Source organism: Scomber scombrus, chromosome 22, assembly GCF_963691925.1.
Source record: "Scomber scombrus chromosome 22, fScoSco1.1, whole genome shotgun sequence".
Lineage (NCBI taxonomy): Eukaryota > Metazoa > Chordata > Actinopteri > Scombriformes > Scombridae > Scomber > Scomber scombrus.
Window position 1 is genome coordinate 20,393,894 of NC_084991.1, and position 21,905 is coordinate 20,415,798.

General features: G+C 37.6%; 1 protein-coding gene across 1 annotated transcript; it reads right to left on the bottom strand.

The window, feature by feature from the left end:
- Positions 1-1,827: 1,827 nt before the first annotated feature.
- Positions 1,828-21,856, bottom strand: ano6 (anoctamin 6). The gene is made up of 20 exons (XM_062444115.1): positions 21,437-21,856; positions 16,363-16,433; positions 15,765-15,893; positions 13,392-13,457; positions 13,014-13,301; positions 11,795-11,908; positions 11,526-11,641; positions 11,278-11,412; positions 10,776-10,881; positions 10,426-10,486; positions 10,075-10,220; positions 9,841-9,918; positions 9,286-9,505; positions 8,486-8,655; positions 8,288-8,385; positions 7,674-7,804; positions 6,109-6,314; positions 4,357-4,553; positions 3,926-4,031; positions 1,828-3,820 (listed from the first exon to the last, which is right to left on the bottom strand). The coding sequence occupies exons 1-20, from the start codon at positions 21,522-21,524 to the stop codon at positions 3,602-3,604; spliced, it is 2,745 nt and encodes a 914-aa protein (XP_062300099.1). The 5' UTR covers positions 21,525-21,856; the 3' UTR covers positions 1,828-3,601.
- Positions 21,857-21,905: the final 49 nt, after the last annotated feature.

The following is a 21,905-nucleotide window of genomic DNA, read 5'->3' on the forward strand; positions in this document are numbered from 1 at the left end:
ATTCACATCCAACTACTTAAATGAATGAAATCTATCCAACCTATAGTAACTAGTTTGTCCAAGATGGTGGACCCGATTGCGCATGTGCGACTCACAGCTGGTAATAACCAGGCGGGGAGTTCCGGTCCTCTGAAATGATGCCAACGCGGAAGTAATTTAAAACTGCATTCTATCAAAAGGCCACCAGGGGGCCACCGATTTGGTGTCAAAAGGATTTCCGTCTCTATACAAGTCAATGGAGAATTCACCAACTTCTCACTTGATTTCTAAACTCAGTAATTATACAGTCTATGGTAATAACACTGCGCACCCCTGATCAGACCTTTTTTTTCTTTTTATTAAAAACAACCCTAGAAAACAGGAATTTATGGTGGACTACATGTTTGTGGACATTTTCTTCATTGTTGTGGCTTTTTTTTTTAAAATACATTGTGTCATTAATCTCAGTAATTGCTATATACACATCATGTAATATTCCATATCAATATTTTCTCTTTGCTCATTCAACACTGATCGACTTCCAGTGATGGCCACAGCCTGGACTAAATTCACTAAATTCAATTTTAATTCTTGTAAAAAGTATATTCACTAGATTCACTTTAAATTGTATATTGCACTATATTTTAGGTTTACTTTTATCTTTACTTTTATTTTATTTTATTTCTGCACTTTATCACACAGCCTCATCCTCAGACCTTGTTGTTCTTATTTTAGTATTTTAGTTTTTAGTATTTAGTATTTAGTTTTTCTTCTTATTTAGTATTTAGTATTTAGTATTTAATGTTTTAGTATATTGTTCTTTGATGTCTTTGTGTATTAAGCTGCTGGACCCTAAATTTCCACAAGGGGATCAATAAAGTTTACATCTATCATCTATCTATCCAGATGAATGGCAAAGTACAGACCTGATCTACAGAATTGATACAGTGTTGTATTACCTGATAGATACCTCTCTACTGTCTCTTTATTTGCTGTAAAATTCGTCAACGTGAAGACATTATTAAAACAAGTCAGGTTGATTGAGAACCCTGATGTCTCTGAACATGCTGCAAAAAAGAAACTTTCTCCATATGAATCAATATCTTAATCTTAACAATAAGTCATGCTCTTCCTTTACTTAATTAATTTATTGGTTTTATTTGTTGAAGTGAGTATGTGTTGGATGAGGCTGCTCCTGCAATCTTAACTTCTTTCACTAGATGGCACCAGTAAGTAATTAATATTAGGGGGGAAAGGAAGGACTTCAGGACAGAGGACGGTGTATCCCTTTTAAATAACAGTACTAGTACTTTTTGCTCAGTATTTTATTAAAATATATAAGTAACACATTTGCCCTGAAAGCTAAAATGGATTTAAAACCGTTTTTTTTATTTTAGTGCTTAGACACAACTTTGGAGAGGTATGAGTCCAACATAGTCTAAAATCCAAGTCGGTCACTATTAAACATCTTCACAGAGCTAAGTTGGCATATTACAATCAAGTCCTCATAGTTTCACAAGCTACTGGCCAATAGGCTTATTGACAAGCTGACGGTAGTTTAGCTTGGTCAGATCAGACTTTTGCAGTTTTAATATTTGCATAAAGTAGGTCCAGTTTCTTCTTCTCTGGTTTTGCAGTCTGAAAAACTGATATATTAGAAGCTAGGGTGACATTTTTAAAATCCCCTAAGAGTTGGTTGAAAGTTAGTGATGGTTATGATGTTTGTAGTCTTGATGCACGCTAGGGGTGTCAGACTGTGCAGTTTTCAGATTGTTAACAAAGTGCATAAGGTTAAAATAAAGGAGAGGAAGAAAAAACGTAAAATAACAAACATGCAGGAACCTTTTTTATAAAACAATTTAATGGCACTGTATAAAACAAAAACAACAACAAGGACATACAGTATATTCATCATCAGATATTGCTGGTATAGGATAATGTTCACATGGCAGATTATATTACCCTATTTATGGTGAGGCAATAACAGAGCAGTGGTATTGATTTCGGAAGATTTCAGCAATGACACAGGAGGATGACATTATTGTATTCTGTACATCACAGGTTAAAACATGCAGTCATAATCTTGTGCAGTGCAGTAATCATGGCACAGAGCTGTAGCCCTGTCAGCAAAAAGTGCAGTACAGTAGATGCGAGTACATGCATAGAGAAGAAGGCTAAGACTACACTCACATCATCAACTAAACCACTTGGCAGGACTCAACTCATTTCATTAGAAATATATAATGAACTGGACTGTACTTGGCATAATGATTTTGTAAACTTTCAACCTTTGAACTGGCAAAAAATTTACCTCCTGAACTGATTAAACCTGAACAATACAATCAAGAACATTTCTAAGGTTATATGAGCTTATAACTATCATCTATGGCACATTTAGTCAGTATATGTTGTGAAAACGTTAGTCCATGTGTATTCTAACTGCATGTAACTCCCTTTTTTAACATTGTGAGCTGTTTGGCAGACCACTACAGGTCTTTTGTTATACTAACAGAAATACAATTGAAACACTTTCTCATTAACATTGCATTCAGAAGTTGTGCATTTGTTTTGCATTTAATAATACTGAAATTTTATGACAGCATGTGACTAAAACAATCACCCAGAAGTGGCACTTGATCGATCGCCTGTGTGTCAAAGCTTTGAGCCGCTAGCATAAAGCCAAATGGACGGAGTGAGACACCGTCGCTGCTGCAGGCAGATACAGCCACTTCAAACTATAAAACACAAGGCACTAAAGGTGAAATCATCCAACAAATAGCTTTCACAAAACAATCCCTAAATCAAGGTCGACCAGCTTTTTCCCACAGCTGTCAACAACATCACACAGCCTTGCGCAGTCTGATCAGTTGTCATGGAAATGGATCTGCTGACACGCAGACTCAGCAGCTGTTACAATTTAATCCGGAGCCTGCTCAATACAGCAAATGGTTAAGGTGTTAAGGTGGAAGGCACAGAGTTGAAATCCTGGTTGCAAAAAACAATGAGCAATGGTCTTTGAACTAAATATGCACCATATATACTTAATGTCAATGTTTGCAAATTAGTGCTTAAACATTAAGTTTGAATATTTAGTTAAGTTAGTTAGTTTAGCTAAGTTAGTTATTTCCATAGAGTTATATACAGTTATAACTTCGGTAAAATTACATCAAACTCAAACCTCAACACCGAAACAGGAATATCCTTTCCCAATGAGTTGTATCACAAAAACTATGATGTAGTCCTGTTTGGATAGTTAGTCCCACCCCTACTTTCAACACCGTCTCCTTCAGACTTCCTGACTATTATTATCTAAAGCCAATCACTGGCGACTTGACAAGTTGAGTCGCAGGTGACGCCATCAGCCCAGCTTCCATCAAGCTGAGACAGGCAAGTTCACACTGCTACAACCTTTCCCTGCAATCTTCTTCTTCTTGTGAATCTTTTGTCTGAACTGGACTTTAGGCCTTTTTTTCATACTGGTTGCTACATTCTTAATTTTATCACTTGTTCACAAGGTGTTGGTCCATATTAAACCAGATGTTCAGAAGTAAACATTGGTTTTTATTCGTACATTTTCAGAACTTCACAAGAGCCGTTGTATTTGTTCTGTATTTGTCTATTTTCAGAAATCAAGCTCTATGTCCTCCTTTGGCACTGTCTCCTCTATGTGCTTGAAGATCTCATCATCAACTGGTTTCAAACGTTTGGTCACCAGCTTGAGGTTGGTCTCGTGGAGGATAACCTGAGTCAAGTATTTCTCCCGTTTCATTTGTTCTCTGACTGCGTATGGGACGTCTGGGATCACGTAGGCCAGGATGAACTTGGTAAGGTAAACAATGTGCTGTGAGGAGGAGAAGAAGACACTCCATTAATGCTTTAATAAATTATGTTATACATAAAAAATGTTTGAAGTGTCTCTGTGAATTCCTGTTATGTTCATACGTACCTCTACAACAATTATAAAAGCCAGTTTGGCAGCAATCACATGCCAGTAGTACATAGTGAACTCATACTGCCTGGGGTGTCCTGGAGGATACCGAAAATCTCGATACCTAAAAAACAGAAAGTTTAAGTTTTCATCTGGTTTTGATTCTTTTTGTGTAGTTGACGTAGTTTTGATGTAGGCACATTTTGTAGTTGCCATCACAAGTTTCGTCCCTCCCATTATGTAACATTTAGGGAATCATTAATCGTATGGATACTACCAACAATATCTCTATTGATTTATTCTAATACTGAATTTTTCTTTAATCCCCAAAAATAGACATTATTTGCATGGATGATGGTTAAGGTCAAGACTCAGCCAGAGTGTTCTCTTTATTACAATCTAAGATGAGAAAATGTAATACAATAAACTAAGATGGGCTCATTATATACCTGCAGGTGGTGATGCTCTCCGATGCGTTCATGGGTCTGCTATGTTCGGAGAAATCGCTGGTGTTGAATGTAGATAGCGAGCTGTTGATGTATCCCTCCATGGTGTTACTAGCATGATCTCCATACGGGTACACGGAGAAAGACCAGTAGTACACCAGCCGTGGAATCATGTCTGATGTAAAAGCAATGATCATGGACTGTTGAGACACCAGGACAGAAAGTCAATGCAGTGACAGCAGAAAACTGATCATCAACAAATGTTAGAAAGCAGATGAACAAATTAAACTATATGAATCTTGTATATCCCTTTTGATTTATTGTGTGCATCATTGTTATGGTTTCTGGCATGAGCCTCTGCACCAACTAGGTCAGGACAAATCTAGCATACTTGCTTAATCTGTCTGGCAAGCAGTGGAGATTCTAACAGTGTGAGATCATATGATTTAAAGCTGGAGCCAACACTGTGCTACTGGCTTATTAGGTGTACTTGTACAGTCTAATGTGATACAGCCCTGCAATAGATCCTTTCTTCTGTCAGAGAGGGGAGGATTAAAAAATGTGGTCATTTGTGAATCTCTAGTCTGTTGTTATGTTGTCCTGGACTTCATTATATTGAAAGGCGTTGCTGTGAATGTAAACTGGGCTGGATAAAATATTAGGAACATCATTAAAAAAAAGAACAACTCTGTCAACAGAAAGTGATCATTTACGCTTAAGTTAGTTAGGATTTACTGCAGGGCTGCTGAATTAGATTACATTTGAGCTAGTAAACTGGTAATTCAGAGTAAGACCCCTCCCTTTCTGCTAGCATCATGCAGCTGGTTACTTCCTGCAGGAGTTGGCAGTTAGGGAGGGTCGTTAGGGCAAGGTGCTGACACCTGGCTAGGCCTCTACCAGGCGGGGAGTTCAGGTCCTCTGAAATGATGCCAACGCGGAAGTAACTTAAAACTGCATTCTATCAAAAGGCCACCAGGGGGCGACCGTTTTGGTGTCAAAACGACTTCCGTCTCTTTACAAGTCAATGGAGAATTCACCAACTTCTCAATTGATTTATAACCTCAGTAAACGTTTTCAAAATGTGTTTATGGTCTCAATCGCTAGTTTAAAGCCTTCTTCAATGCAGTATGATGTTCATTTGTGAAATTTTGGCCTCCCTGATTTTATATTTGACGATAAAGCAGGGTATGCATTAGGGCGTGGCTACGTCATGATTAACAGGTTGATTGGTTCACAGGTTCAGGAGGGCGCCTCATGCTCCTCCTGATGCCCATATAAGTAGAATCTGTGTTTTTATTTTACCCAGCATGCACCTGAAATTTTCAAGATGGCGCTGCTCAGATCCGAAACTATTGGCTTCCAAGCAGCAGTCCACAAACCAATGGGTGACGTCACAGATGTTACGTCCATTTTATATACAGTCTATGGTGCTGACACCTGGCTAGGCCCTTACCCAAGGTGATATAAGCCAGCCTGGTCTCATTGTTGCTCTCTTTCTCTCTCCTAGGCTCCACGCCGTTAAGGGTTCTGGGTTCTTTTTGGCGTTTTCCTTTTACACTCAACAGCAGCACATACATGACTCACTCATCCACACACTACATTCACCACTGATGCCACTACTCGCCACACCTCATGCTTTTTGTAAATATGATTGTTTAAGTTATAATAAAACATTTTCATTTGGCACTTTCAATCCTGACTTGTCTCCCCTCCTTGTCACATATGTTGAGACAGTTTTTGACAAAGGTAACATACATTTGTTGCAACAGCCAAGATGGCGACTCCTTGAAGAATTGGCTGCCAGGCTCCTATATGCTGGGCCTTCTCTGGCATTATGCGGCGAAACTGAGTGGTCATTTTCCAAGCATCAACCCGAATCTCAAACACGTTATTGACCAGAGCCAGGACCGGAGCCAGAGGGAAGGAGGCCACGAACAGGGTCACAAAGCCAAACTGGATGACTGCAAGAGGCAAGATACATGTATTAAAAAAAACGTCACACTATCACAGTTCAGACTGGCCAGGATCAGGTTGTACAAAGCCGTTTGTAGATCCATTTTTGAGTTGGTTTGTACATTCCTTCATAAATTCTTAGTAACTTTAAACTTAAAAGAATGTCTTAGCAAGTTAAGGACATGGTGATATGCAAATGTAATAACAAACAGCAGCAAATGATTAGTTTTCCTGTTTCCAATCTTTTTACTTAGCTAAGCTACATATTATACAGTACCTACAGTATTTCCCTCTATTCAATTCCATACCGTAAACCATGTTTTTAATAGACTAATGACAGGATTACATCATTAAAGCCGCTGCTAATACTTGGAAGAAAATAAATGTGTTCCATATTTATTGGATGCTTGATGAGTTTCTTTAAGTACTGAATACAAATGCAAAGTGTTTATTCTGCTTTATGTTTATTTCAGATGAAAAAAACGGTCAGTCAGCGCTACGAACTGTAGTACAGTTTGAAGTACTTGTACTTTACTGTAGTACAGTTTGAGGTACTTGTACTTTACTGCAGCACAGTTTGAGGTACTTGTACTTTACTGCAGCACAGTTAGAGGTACTTGTACTTTACTGCAGCACAGTTAGAGGTACTTGTACTTTACTGCAGCGCAGTTTGAGGTACTTGTACTTTACTGTAGTACAGTTTGAGGTACTTGTACTCTACTGAGGTACAGTTTGAGGTACTTGTACTTTACTGTGGTACAGTTTGAGGTACTTGTACTTTACTGTGGTACAGTTTGAGGTACTTGTACTTTACTGTAGTACAGTTTGAAGTACTTGTACTTTACTGTAGTACAGTTTGAGGTACTTGTACTTTACTGTGGTACAGTTTGAGGTACTTGTACTTTACTGTAGTACAGTTTGAAGTACTTGTACTTTACTGTGGTACAGTTTGAGGTACTTGTACTTTACTGTGGTACAGTTTGAGGTACTTGTACTTTACTGTGGTACAGTTACAGTAATACACAGACATGAGTATCTATCGTTTCATCTTTTGACAAGATAGTGAATAAGCTGATCTATCCATTATTAAAAAGCATTACAATTTGTCTATCAAATATATTCATATTTAATGTTACCTCTAGAGTTTTCATATATTAGCAAGCTAGTTCTGCCAGTTCAATTATCTATGCTATGCAACATACATTTACATGTACTTAGCATGAATACATAATAACAACAAGCCTTTCTGGAGGAATGTGGTGAAACTTATAATTACACTAGAATTACTAAAGCTGGTGCAACCGGTTCAATGTGTGCAGCTATGAATGTGACAGAGGGAGGGACTAAAGGACAGTTCTTATTCTTACCCATCTCAAGATATTCATAGAACAGTCCTAGTTTTGACATTGGCTGGAGCTCGTAGTCCTGCTCCCAACGAGGAATCACTTTCTGTGAGGCCACATGGGTGCAATAGCGGAAAATTAAATTCTTCACCCAGCTGTAGAGAGGTGGACAAAATCATATATAAGTGAATCTATGAAAGTTGATATACAATATGTAGTCTGGTAAACGGTACATTTATTGATCTTTACATACATAGAGGCAAGTTTCAAATATGAACAACTGTTTTATTTGTATATACTTATCTGTTTTAAAGGAATAGTTCAACATTTTTGGGAAATACGCATTCACCTTCTGGCTGAGAGTTACCGTAAAAACTGATGTATAAGACACACCTTTTTTCATTTAAAAGTGGGATGTGTCTTATACACCGATGTGTCCTATACAGGAGTAAAAAGCAGAGAGAGGTTGGATCTGGATATGATTATAGGTCTGTAAAAGGCTGTTCACACTAAGAACAATGACTAGTAGTAGTAGTATCTATCTTCTCATCTAACTCTTCAGTTTCTTGATTAAGCGCATTTTCCAATATGTCAACCTATCCCTTTAAAGTATAGGTCTTAGATTCTGACTCACTTACGGTAGCAAGACCTCTTGGAAGTTATTCCAGATGGCTTTTCCACCCATGATGATAGAGAGTTGAGTCGTCAGCTCAATCAGACAACCACCAGGATCACACTACAGAAAAAACGACACACAAGCAAGAGTCAGGTATGACAAGAAGGTAAGCTAAGCAAATAGACAGGTCACAGATGCTGGTCAAACCCCCCCACCGTACCTCCTCGTTTCGGTATTTTCCCAAGAGATAAACGGGCTCTCCGGGATAGCCAACTGCTTTCCCTTTGGCGAATGCGATGTAGAAACAAGAGGAGTAATAGTTGACAAACTGAAAGAGGAACATCTTCAGGGTCAAGCTGTTCTCATAGTCTGTCTTCGTCCTTGGAAGCTCTGATAGATAAATAGATAGATAGATAGATAGATAGATAGATAGATAGATAGATAGATAGATAGATAGATAGATAGATAGATAGATAGATAGAGAGATAGATAGATAGATAGATAGATAGATAGATAGATAGATAGATAGATAGATAGATAGATAGATAGGTGTAAACTTTATTGATCCCCTTGGGGAAATTTAGGGTCCAGCAGCTTAATACACAAATACATCAAAGAAGAATATACTAAAATATTAAATACAAAATACTAAATACTAAATAAGAAGGAAAACTAAATACTAAATACTAAATACTAAAATACTAAAATAAGAACAACAAGGTCTGAGGATGAGGCTGTGATAAAGTGCAGAAATAAAATAAAATAAAAGTAAAAATAAACCTAAAAATATAGTGCAATATACAATTTAAAGTGAATTTAGTGAATTTAGTCCAGGCTGTGGCTGTGAGGGTCCTCCATATGAAAGGACCTGAGATTACACCATGATCAAAGTCAGGAAAAGGCAGAACTTACGACTAAAATTGGTGTTTTTTGCCTCAAAATCCACTGTTCATAAAGACTGTACATCTTTGTAACTGTGAATATTCAGATAGAAAATCTGACCGTGACTCAATAACTCACCAAAGTCAGTGATCCAGACGGCGACCCGCTCATACAGAACATTGAGGATCATGATGACAACAAAGCTTATCAGGGAGGCTGTGACAGAGGTGGCCATCTGAGGCGTCACATACTCCTTTAACGGCTGCAGCTCCTGAGCTCTGAGTCTCGCTGAGAAGGCAAAGAAGGCAGCCAGGCGGTACACGGTGATGGCCACAATGGATGCCACGATCAACAGTATCTATAAAAGATAATATATCATTTAAAAGATAATGTGAAGAAAATAGAGACAGTGTTGAATTATAATATTTCCAATTCTAATAGTTTGAGTAACCTAGGTGTCATTTAGTCAGTGTACACCAGCTCAGCTAAACATGCAATTCAAGATATATGGAGAATTAAGTTTGTAATAATAAATGAGTGAAGGATTAATATTCACTATGCTTTAAATTGAGCTTCTCTTTTAAAGAAACTCCTATGTTCTCTCTTCATGTCGAGGAAACTTCTTTAAATTTCACACTTGTAAAATTAAGAGTTACCAAAAACTGAAATAAAAATGTAATTTATTGACATTACCCAGAATAAAACTGTACCAATTCCTACTGACACCCGAATACATCGTCCACAGGTTGTGTATGGCACGTTTTCTTTCACCTGAATCACAAAAAAACACAGTAAAAAATATTATATATCTATAAAATACTAAAACAAAATGCTAAGACCTAAAACACTATCTGGACATAACATCTCTCTGTAGTGCTTTAACTGTAAACAAAAACAGCCTTTGTGTGTGTGCCAACGTTATTTTACCCCTGTGACAGGGTTTTTCCTCTCGTAGATACACTTGGCTTCATATTCTGGACGGGGTGGCTCTTCCTGCTCCAGAAACTCCACGGTGTCCCACTCATACTCAAGCTCCGCCTGGTAGCGTTTCCAAAACTCCAGGAACAAAGTTACTACAGCCAGGAAAGGAGCCAGTAAAAAACAGGAAGTGATATTATGAGAAAGAAGGGAATAATTAAAGATATGCTGTATTGTCTGTAACTCCATAAACACTTAAAAAATGTGCCTAAAAATAAAATGTTCATTTAATAGAACCAAAGATGAGGACAAAATAAACATTTATAAATGGTCAGTTACAAATAGAGCAATACAACTTACCCCAGATTGACATAAAAACTGCAAACACCAGGGTTCCATAGTTATCAAATATGCACAGTTTCTAAAAAAAGAAAAAGAAAAAACGAGTAACACGGACGTCAAAATCATCACAGTTCCTGCCTGCTTACATGCAAATCAGCGCAAAAGCAGAACTGTTGCCGTGCCACTGCAGAAAACAGAAGCCACGGACATTTAAATATGTAAATTCTGTAACGGTTGGCACTGATCTTACTTAGAAAAACAAAAATGTCAGACCTTCACTTCCTTTTTTAGCATGGTGCATAATACAAAACATTATTTTAGGAGCACATTTTTTCAAATTTAGATTATTATACAAACTAAAAAATCACCTTCGAAGCTTCACAGGTGCTGTTTAACCTCCAGTATTTGCATTCCCTGTCACACTGCGGACACATCACAATTTTTCCTCCGATCTCAGGGTTGCACACCTCTTTGCTAGAGTCAGAAAGAAATGTATAAAATGGATTATTCATTTACAGACAGTTTCACAGCACAGGGCTAAATAAGTGTAATGTAGATTTATGACAAATGTGTTGTAAACAAATAATGGTGCAGAATATGTTGCTAGTCGAGCTCCACTTCTTGAGCTTTAAACTGCACATCAGGGTCTTCATCAGCTACTGCAGTTTGCTCAGCTGTCATGATCATGTGACCTCACTATAGAACTTCAGTCACATGATATCAATATGTTGGTTATGTGATGACAAGTGAGCCATCACCATGACAACTGAGCTACTGACAAAGGCTAGGATATGGTTTAAAGTGCTGGCAAAAAAGCTAGTAAGTGGACCTTGACTTAAGATTTTACAGTCACTATTTCTAACTGCATACCTCCAAGTGCTGGTTTCTTGAGTTTTGTACCCATAAATGAAACAACCCAATCCCACAACAGCAGCCAGACTGAGCATTATCGTGTAGAAACCCAACCAGGCAAAGTAAATGCCAATCTTCTCTCCATAATACTTCCTGCAGAAAAAAAATATATTGATAGTTACTGAAAGACAGTGAAAAGGATAGTGAGAATGTACCTTTTTTTATTGTATATATGAAATATTCAGGAAGTAGAGGCTTGTGTTCACCTTATTAGGTCAAGTGGTTGCATCTTGTAGAAGCTTTTGGGATGAGCCCATTCATTATAGAGGAGGAATCTCTCGTTGGGGCAACCCTCTTCATTGGACTTGACATTGAACCTGCACTGAAACGTCCATAAAACCAAACCAAATACTGAATGACTGTAATAAACTAAATAAAACATAAAGCTACTGTCACTAAACATACAGGTTTGGTCATCTTAGCCATATGAAATGAACTGCTAGTGCTGTTACAGCTTTTCAACAGCCTCACTTACGTCATGGAGAGGGTAGGCAGCTTTGTACACAGAACCATCCAGCAGTTTTGTGATACCAAACTTCTTAATATTCCCACGTATTTCATATGGGGCACGGCTCAGGATGTAATAAGCCTGGGAAAAAGAAAAAGAACTCAAGTTATCTTTATGCCACTAATACAATTTATTTTACCATACGATGATATTGTATATTAAAAGTGTTTATAGATAACATGTTTTTTCAATGGGGCTTTTCTTGAGCTGCTCTGGTGATAATTTTCCATATAAAATAACTTTATCCTACATAATTCCTTAGACTATGGTATTGCAAAGGTCATTTTGCAAAGGTTGTTTTCTGTGAAAGAGTTAGAAGAAGAGTGTATGTGCAGAGATTCAGCTAAAGAGCAGGATATGTGGTGTGGGAATGCAGGAGATCAAGGACAGTTTGGGGCAGAATATGATAAGGGAGAATGAGGAGAGGGTTGTGGAAAAATAACAGGAGACATTGGTATGTGTTTTAACCATAGACTGTATATAAAATGGACGTAACATCCGTGACGTCACCCATTGGTTTGTGGACTGCTGCTTGGAAACGAAAAGTTACGGATCTGAGCAGCGTCATCTTGAAAATTTCTGGTGCATGCCGGGTAAAAAAACAAACAGGGATTCTACTTATATGGGCATCTGGAGGAGCATAAGGCGCCCTCCTGAACCTGTGAACCAATCAACCTGTCAATCACGACGTAGCCACGCCCTAATGCATACCCTGCTTTGTCGTCAAATATAAAATCAGGGAGGCCAAAATTTCACAAATGAACATCATACTGCATTGAAGAAGGCTTTAAACTAGCGATTGAGACCATAAACACATTTTGAAAACGTTTACTGAGGTTATAAATCAAGTGAGAAGTTGGTGACTTCTCCATTGACTTGTATAGAGACGGAAGTCCTTTTGACACCAAAACGGTCGCCCCCTGGTGGCCTTTTGATAGAATGCAGTTTTAAGTTACTTCCTCGTTGGCATCATTTCAGAGGACCGGAACTCCCCGCCTGGTTTTAACGTCTGTAGCTCTGCCTGTATTTGTATATAATGTTCACTTGGGTGTGTGCAAGTCAGTCTCTCTTTTTCTGTACAGAATTAAAGAAATCCTTTTCCATAACCTCACTCCGAACAATAAACTTGAACTAAAATGAAAAGAGCTGCCGCCTGATCTGACTGCAGCTACATTTGTAAACTTGCCATCCTGCTCCTCATGGCAGGAGTGAAGAAGAGGTCCTTGTCCTTGATGTAGAAGTACTCCAGGCGGTCTTTCTCAAAGGGAGCTGTGAAGAAGTCAGCCTCCTTGGTGATCAGGTCCTCGTTGGGGTAGAAGTACTTGGTGATGAAGGAAAAATGGCGCCATGGAGACGGGCGCGAGGACAGGTCATTGGGCTGGATAGGAAGCTTGATGTGCAGGACCTCGGCGTAGGTGCACAACACGTCCCACGGCATGTGGACCTTGACGAACATCAGTTTTTCATCAACTACCTGCAGAACACCAAGAAAGTTGAATGTAGTTTAAGTTAGAGAGAAAGCAGCACAACCTTCGTAAATACTTAAGCGATGCAGTCCACTCACAGATCGTGTTGCCTCCAACTCCATTCCCATCTTCATCAGGCTGGCCTCAAAGTACTCTCGCCGTCTCTGCACAGAAGAAAACAGAACATGGTTTCATTAGGGTTGTTGTGTACTTACTGTCTCCTCATAACTACCCATTGTGATTCAAATTCTGTGCCGGATGTACTGAAGGTATATGCAGGACTTGCATGCCAAGCCTGAAGTGTAAACACTGTGATCATTTGTCAAAGGACTCAGCATTGTAATCATATGAATGTACACAATATAGTGTTTTAATTTAGATTAGTTAATCTGACTCAATGAGAAGGGAGACCTTGACAGCCCTCATATGCTCCTTTATTCTATTTGCCATTTCCATAACATAGGCATTATTTACACTGTATATAGTGATTATGACTGCCAGCAAGTCAGAGCATGTGACTGGCCAGGTTCTTGTTGGTTGCATGTTATCCATTATTGACTTACAGTGAAGTGAACTGACTGCTCTTTGTCATGAAATGCTGCACAGCTACACCAGAAAACATGAGAAAGAGTACTGATATATTTTACTTTGATATAAAACTAATGCTGCTTCTGTTAAATCTCTGTAAAGTATGACAAAATATGAGAGTAACAGAAAAAGTAGCAGTAGTAGTAGTATTAATCTTCTTTCAACTGCCTTTAAACTTTTCAATTGATTATTTTGATTGTTTTGGAGCACTTTTATGCAAAAAAACACAGTCTCTCTGAATGAATTCAAGCTTTATTGTGTCAGCTGTATGTATATACTTTCATTTAATGCCAGTCCCGTTCAAATTAATTTCACAGGAACTGTTGACAAAGTAAAGAAACAGGAAATACCACAGGTGCATGAAAACACATTTCAAAGTCAGTTTATCGTCACACCTTTCAGCTAACACTATCTGAACTGAGCCACGCCCATGCCAGTGTCAAAGCAGATTTGAACAAACTCAGAGAAGGTTTTGCAACTCCTGTTTGAGATACATTTGACTTTGCCTGGTGAAGACAATTCTCATTCCTCACTGGACTTTATTTGGTTTGAGGTGATTATGAATGAAGGACTGTCTGAGTCCCAGTGGATCTGTGACTCATGAGCTCTGACTTGAAACAGCTCATCCGGCCAGGCATTTCCAGGAAACTGAAATTTTAATGTTATCTTCCCTTAAAGCAAAATGTAGAATTTGTGATTTGTGATAACAGCACCATCTCAATTACCAAACCACTTGAGGTTTATAATTGCAACATAACTAACAGCCCTTTAGGCATGTGGATCTACAGTGTGTAAGCATTATATTACACAACTCCTCACTGCAAACCTATTGTGAAAACCATTGTAGCAACAAACACATCTGGAAATGATAGTGCATGTCTTACTGTCCTTTATTTGTGTACTGCAACACAAATTCCCTTTCAAATATCCCTGAAATGTAAATATATGACATGTGTGACCCTTGCCAACAGACTTTACTACTATACAAACATATTTTCTGTTTTCTGGACCCAAACAATATTGCAAGATAAAAAGGTTAGATGAAGTTCAAGCTTAGATAAAATGGCTTATGACTGGACTGATATCATTTGAATTTGCTTGGCAGAGTCTTGTGGTCTAAGTGAAGGAGTAATGCTCCTTATTTCTCTATTTTCTCTGTGGAACACAACCATCAGCTGTACTGAGCAACTCTATGATAAAAAAGGGTGTTGAGCACTATGAAAACAACTCCATGATCCATTGCTCCGTTTCCTGGATAAATAAAAGGTAAAGCAACATTTAAGCCTCTGTACACACTCTTCTGACCATTCGTTGTCATGGACGATTGAGTTAAACAAAAGACTGTCGTTGCGCTGCAAATAAAAACTCCCTTTACAAAGAGTCAGGAGTCAATATGGTTGGCATGTGTAATAAAACACACACATTTGACTTGTAGGTATTTTCTTTATCCATAATCTGAAAAAGTGCCAATTCTACTTTGTTGTGTTGATTCACTATTGTAGCTGCATTTATTGAAGTTTATGTGAAAACAACTAAAAACAATAATTTCTATTCATGGAAACACTTTGTTGTTTGCAACTAAGCCTTGACTGAAAACTGAAAATGTTCACATATTATAATTTACTGGCATTTCAGTGAGTTTTGGGACACTGGCCATGTAATCTCCACACTGGCCAACCCCCCCCCCCCCCCCCCCCGCCTCTCTCGCCTTCCTGTTATTTCTTTACTATGAAGGAAAAAATGTCCCTAAAGATCCTTAAAACTCCAAACAGATGCTTGATTTTGTGAGAAAATTCCTTTTCTATCCTGTTTTAAGTGAACACAATGCAGCTGCAGATTTAATACGATATACAGTAGGGAAATTGAAAAAGAGAGAGAAGTACCTTGCGCCTCTGGTAAGTATGCCTCTTCTCAAAATCCTTCTTGTCTTCATCTTCGTAGACGAGGATGAAGTCAATCCGCCTCAAACCATCATTGAAGAATAAAGAGTCCGGTTCTTCATTGAACTCTGCCTGAGGGCAAAAACAAGGCTCATCAGGTAAGTCTGCGGCCTGAAACTCGTATTCCTCTTCCTCCATAATGTCGTACATGTTGTACGGTGAGAAGAGACAGAGGCCTGTGTGTGAATGGTCTGTGCAGAAGTGCTGCTAAATACTGACCTCAAGCTCTGTATTTGTTCTGTCAACTCTATCATGCAGGAGAAGTGGGAAGAGTCAACAAACATTACGACTCCCGCCCTTCACCTCTCTCTCTCTCTCCACTCAATTAAACTTGTGACACCGCTAAACTTCTGCAAGTTTCTATAAATACTTGCATGATTTTATATTTTTCAATTTGATGTCAGTGATTTGTAAACTGCGTCTTGTAGTACTTAAATAACTTAAATATGTGTTTTCTGATAGCTACAGTAATAATAAGAATGTACTACGTGATTTGTCTTGCTGTATGTAAACAAGGCATCAACAGATTATATTGACTCACCAGTTGTGCTTTGGCTACTTTGGATCCTTCTTTAATAGAGTGATATGTTGGTAAAAACTCCTCAGGGTAAACTGTAGGAAAAAAAACAACAAACCAAACACATGAAACACATGACAAAGAGCTCAACTGATACACTGGCATTGGTAATGAATAAGTTGGCAGGTATGCAAAAGAAACTTTATAGCAGTAAACTGCAACAATACATGTTTTATTTGCAGCAATTGTATGCATATTTAACTCTAAATTAGTTTTGTGCTGTCATTTAAGTAATTATTATTTTTACTTGATTTCACTTTATAATCAGATTGTTTTTTTTTAAATATGTCTTGCATCTCAAGGCTGTTTCACATTTAACAAAGCACAGCATTAACACAACATTTAACCAAATAACTCAACAAATACTGCAAACATACATCAGACATTACAAATAAGTAGTTTCAGTGCAATCTATTTTATTTTTAAATTATGTGTCATATATATATATATAAATAAAGATTTTTAACTTTTTAAAAAATGAGTTTACTCAGATGTCGAGTACGATGCGGTTTAAGGTGTGAGACTGGTTTAAACCATGTGTTGTACTGTCTTACACACCGTTCCTGTGTTGTGAGAAAGAACAATTAAACTGAACTTGTGGTTTAGTCTAAACTCAGCTGCTGCGCCTGCTGGAAGTTCCCTAAATGCTAAATGCTACATCTGACGTTTAACTTAGACGTTTAACGTGCAAGTCATGCCAACGTGTGCCTTGTCTTAAAACACTACTATATCATTTACTTTACCATTTACTATAAGTTTTCTTTACAATTCACTATACATTTACTATATAATTTACATTTCAATGCAATACATATTTACTTTACCATTCACTATATATTTACTTTACCATTTACTATATCATTAACTTTAAAATTCACTATTTATTTACTTTGGCATTTACTTATATTTTTCTTACAATACGATTTATGATAGTACACTATATAATAATAATAATAATAATAATAATAATAATAATAATAATAATAATACTTTATTTATGGACGCCTCCACAGGTCCACATCAACAAAAAACAAAACAAAATCAAATAAAATACAAGACAATACAATAACAAGACAGTATAAATATAAAATAACAGGTAAAACAGACATGCTATGAGTATGTTATGTCACTTTGTGAAGGCTGGGTTAATGCCATCATAACTTCCTCCATGAATCTGTACATTAACGTCCTAAACACTGCATAGAAGGCGGGGACAGTAAATGGGGGAAGTGATTCCAGACACAGACATTGACTAACAGGTTTAAGATCATACAATGTAATGTATGGCAAGATTTCTACAACTGAAATGTTTCAAAAGTTTAAATCTTTCACCATATATGATCCAGACAATGCTGTCATCTTAACTTACAGTAACTAATGTTATTGTGCAATTACACCAAATTATTACCCAATTATAGTAAACACATACATACCCCCCCCACACACACACACACACACACACTAATAATAAAAACAAAGTACAGAAACATAGAAAGAGAGAGAAATAAAATACTAGAATAGAGCATTACATATAAGGTTGCAGCATAAAATAATGATTTGCTTTAAAATCATTAAAAGGACATAGAGTGCAAATGAAAGATTAACATTTAAAGTGCTTTGAAAGAAGAGCTCAATCATAATAAGCACAGGAGAAAGGTATTTCACAGTTGGGGCTGATTTCAGTTCTGCTAGTAGTTTGTTCCAGTTGTGTAAAAGCTGCTTCACCATGTTCAGTCTGAACTCTGGGCTCCACTATCTGACCTGAGTCAGTAGATCTCAGAGCTCTACTGGGTTTATATTGTACTAACATGTCATTCATGTATTCTGGACCTAAACCAGTCAGTGATTTGTAGACCAGTAGCAGAACTTTAAAATCTATTCTCTAGCTGACTGGGAGACAGTGTAAAGACTTTAGAACTGGAGTAACGTGCTCTGATCTCTTTATTCTGTAAAGATAAATTAGTTAGACTGTGAGGAATTATTACAAAAAAAGTCTGAGGGGTTGAACCAGTGACGTTAATGTAACGTTATGCTGTTGTTGCTCGCCACAATGTTATGTTATTATTATTCCCTGGAGAACAAGAGCAGATCACTGCCTACTGTAGTGAGGTCAACACCCATGCCCATTTACAGAATGTATTATACACTGTAAACTATGTCATGTTGTGTTATATGGAACACAACTGTACTGCAAGTGCTGCTTCTTATAAAACAGATGACATGTCGTCCAATATGGAAAGTCTTGTGATCTTTCCACATAAAGCAGTAAGAGAAGGCAGATGTTGTTTTCAAAACACTTGCCATAGTAACACCCTGAGAAACTGAGTAATCACTGCTTGTCAAATAGGGCTTTCCTTCCTTCTTACAAAGTGTGTTACACTAGAAAATCTCTCTGTAATGTAACACAACATGTACCAGTGACAAACCTGTAATGCTAATCTTTAACAACAGCGCCTTAAAGCTTTTTTCTTATTTTATAACTGACTGGGATCTTAATTAGTGAAACAGCTTGGCTTTTAGTATTTCAGATGGAAGAATACATTCCTTGCCAGAACTAATAGCAACACTGTAAAAATCATATGTAAAGTAAAAGAAACACAATTACGAAACATATATGTAGCCTACGCTGAGTCAGTAAGTATGATCCCCCTGAAAGGCATGTATGAATCTTTGACCACAAACTGTCAGAAGAAAAAACCACCCTGCCAGTACTCACTTCCTGTCTGAGGACATCCTCCATAACTACACACGAAATAATAAACCCAACCCAAAACACACAAGAATTCTTTAACTGAAACAACCGTGCTTAACTGCATTCTTTTCCTTCTGTATTGCACAAAGGTGTAAAACACACATTTAGCTTGACCTCAGGACTCTCTTCTTCTCTCTTCATGTTTAATGCTACAACCAGGTGTCCTCTCACTATCTGACAGGAAATGCATTTTGACAGTATTTCCTCTCCATATTTTGGGAGAAATTGTTTTTTGCCATGAAAAGAGTCCGTGAATATATCTTTAAGAGACTCAGAACAAAAACTTGTTGGCAGGTATCCACTGACCTGCAGTAACCCTGTCAGACCTGATATAGGGCATAGGGGGTAACTGCAGCAGCACCATGAAGGCAGCGATGGGTAGACGTCACACATGACTGAGACCAACACTGCGTCCATGTTGCACGTTTTTAAGTTGAATCACACTGTGAACTTCCCGCCAGTCGACCTGTGTTTTTCTACTGTTGTCATAGCAACACATCAACAAAGTATGAACATTAACAATACACTACAATGTAATATCCATTACATAAAGTGCACTTCATCTCCTTTTTATAATCAAGCATTGCTAAGGTCTATATGTTAGGGTGTTTTGCTGTGTATGCTATTAAAGTTAACTTAATGAATCATTTGTCTCTCACTGAGCTGAGGCATGTAAAACCAGACAGTACTTCATTGTAGATAAGACAGAGACAGAGGGATCTATAGATTGAGAGATGTCTCCTGTAAAATACCAGCTGTAAAAACACTGAAACATGTAAGTGAGGGCTTTCAACACTGACCGCTTACATATTTCGTCCTCTACAAAGATAAGCCAGGTGTGTTTTTTTTCTAGTCACCACTTCTGTTGCTTTCAGTTCGCAGTGTGAGGAATGTAAGAAATGCAAGACACAAAAGACAGCGGAAAGATTTCATCATTTTCCAGCCACCGACCCAGCCTCTCAGAGGAGCCACATCTGCCATCAAAGAAGTAGGCTACACTTTCATTTGAACTGCTTTTGGTGGTTTCTGTTAAACTGTTGATTGGCCAATATCTGTTATCTATGTTTATATTGTAGAGGTGGTTGCATGAGCTTGTGCCCTATTTAAAATGTGTGCACTCCACCCCTGTGGGTGTTAAACACATGCAGTGTACATGATTTGAACGTTATACAGGCTCAGCTTCATTTCTTATCATTATTTACTCTTATTATATCATAATAAAAGGACTTGTGCTTAATAATTGCAGAAATGGGTAAACAATATTGTTATTGTGTTCAGTAGGGCAATATTGAACCATTTATTTCAAGCTCATCTTTTACTAAGTAAAGGTAAAGCTATAAAATAGTCTATCAAAAGTAAAAATATTGCACCCAAAATATTACCTATAAGTGCAGAGTTATTATCAATAAAATGTAGATTTAGAACATAAGCAGCAGAATGTCCCCTAGCTGCCATTATCATATGATCCTTCAATTTAAATTGTTGATTCACTTTAAATTGTATATTGCACTATATTTTTATTTTTATTTTATTTTTGCACTTTATCACACAGCCTCAGCCTCAGATCTTGCAGTTTTTCTTATTTAGTATTTAGTATATTGTATTTAGTATTATTATTAGTTCTTTGATGTCTTGTGTATTAAGCTGCTGGACCCTAAATTTCCCCAAGGGGATCAATAAAGTTTACATCTATCTATCTATCTATCTATCTATCTATCTATCTATCTATCTATCTATCTATCTATCTATCAATTACTGGCCTATTAACATTTAAGCAGCATTTTAATGTGTGTGGTTGATGTGTAGAGCTAGTTTTAACTAATACATACTGCTGGTGAGTGTAATCTGTAAAACTGCTTCATAATTCATAAACTGCATTTTTGTATGTAAAATTTACATCCTTAATATTTCAAATGAATATAGCCTACAGCACCAGTCAAAAGTGTGGACACACCCAATGAGAAATGAGTGTGGCCACATGTTGACTGGCATTGTAGTACAGTGAAAAGTGTAGTAGCCCATTTGTCTCTGCGGTGTAGCAACACAGCTGAAAATACTCAAGTAAAATACAAGTGCTTGGAAGTTTGTCCATGGTTCACCACTGTAATGGGAATTCTTGTTAAAGCTGTCAAAACTAACAACATAGAGATGAATGAATCAGAAGTAAACTTCCCAGAGCTGAGTGTGACCTTGCTGAAGTATTTCGAGGATCACACTAGAAGCTGACAACAAATCCAGACAATGCACTAAATCAACTGTGAAAGATACATCCAAGCTCTCTCTCACCGAGTTCTTCGTCTATCATGCCCAACTCTCCTTCCAAATAGTCCGCGTCAGATAAGGACTCCATCTCGAGGATGTCGTTGTCGCTCATGATCCTTATCGGAGGGGGGGGCGGTCACATCACCGAGGGAATAAACCTTACAGATCCACCAGCAGCTCACAGTATACTACAGCACACTATGTTTTTTTTTTTAACTTTATGTCTCAACATCCATCCGTCGCATTAAAGTTTTGGTCAAGTTGTGACTTGAAAAGAATAGAAAATCAAAAGGGCGGAGTGGGAGGAGGAGGAGGAGGAAAAAAGGAGGGCTGTAATGTTGCTCTGCTACATTACTCAGAACAAGTAACGCCCATGCAATAGTTGATTATATGTAACACTCTGCTAGACATTTAAGATTATATTTCATTCCAACCTCACTTTTGAGGATCAGGTCAAGAGGGTCATCCAAATTGAGAACTATCTCCAAATTAG

Coding starts and splice junctions, on each gene's coding strand:
- ano6 (XM_062444115.1), bottom strand. CDS start 21,524: ATGAGCGACAACGACATCCTCGAGATGGAGTCCTTATCTGACGCGGAC. Junction 10,221..10,425: donor AGTTTTTATGTCAATCTGGG/GTAAGTTGTATT, acceptor TCCTGGCTGTAG/TAACTTTGTTCCTGGAGTTT. Junction 8,386..8,485: donor GAAAATACCGAAACGAGGAG/GTACGGTGGGGG, acceptor TTTTTTCTGTAG/TGTGATCCTGGTGGTTGTCT.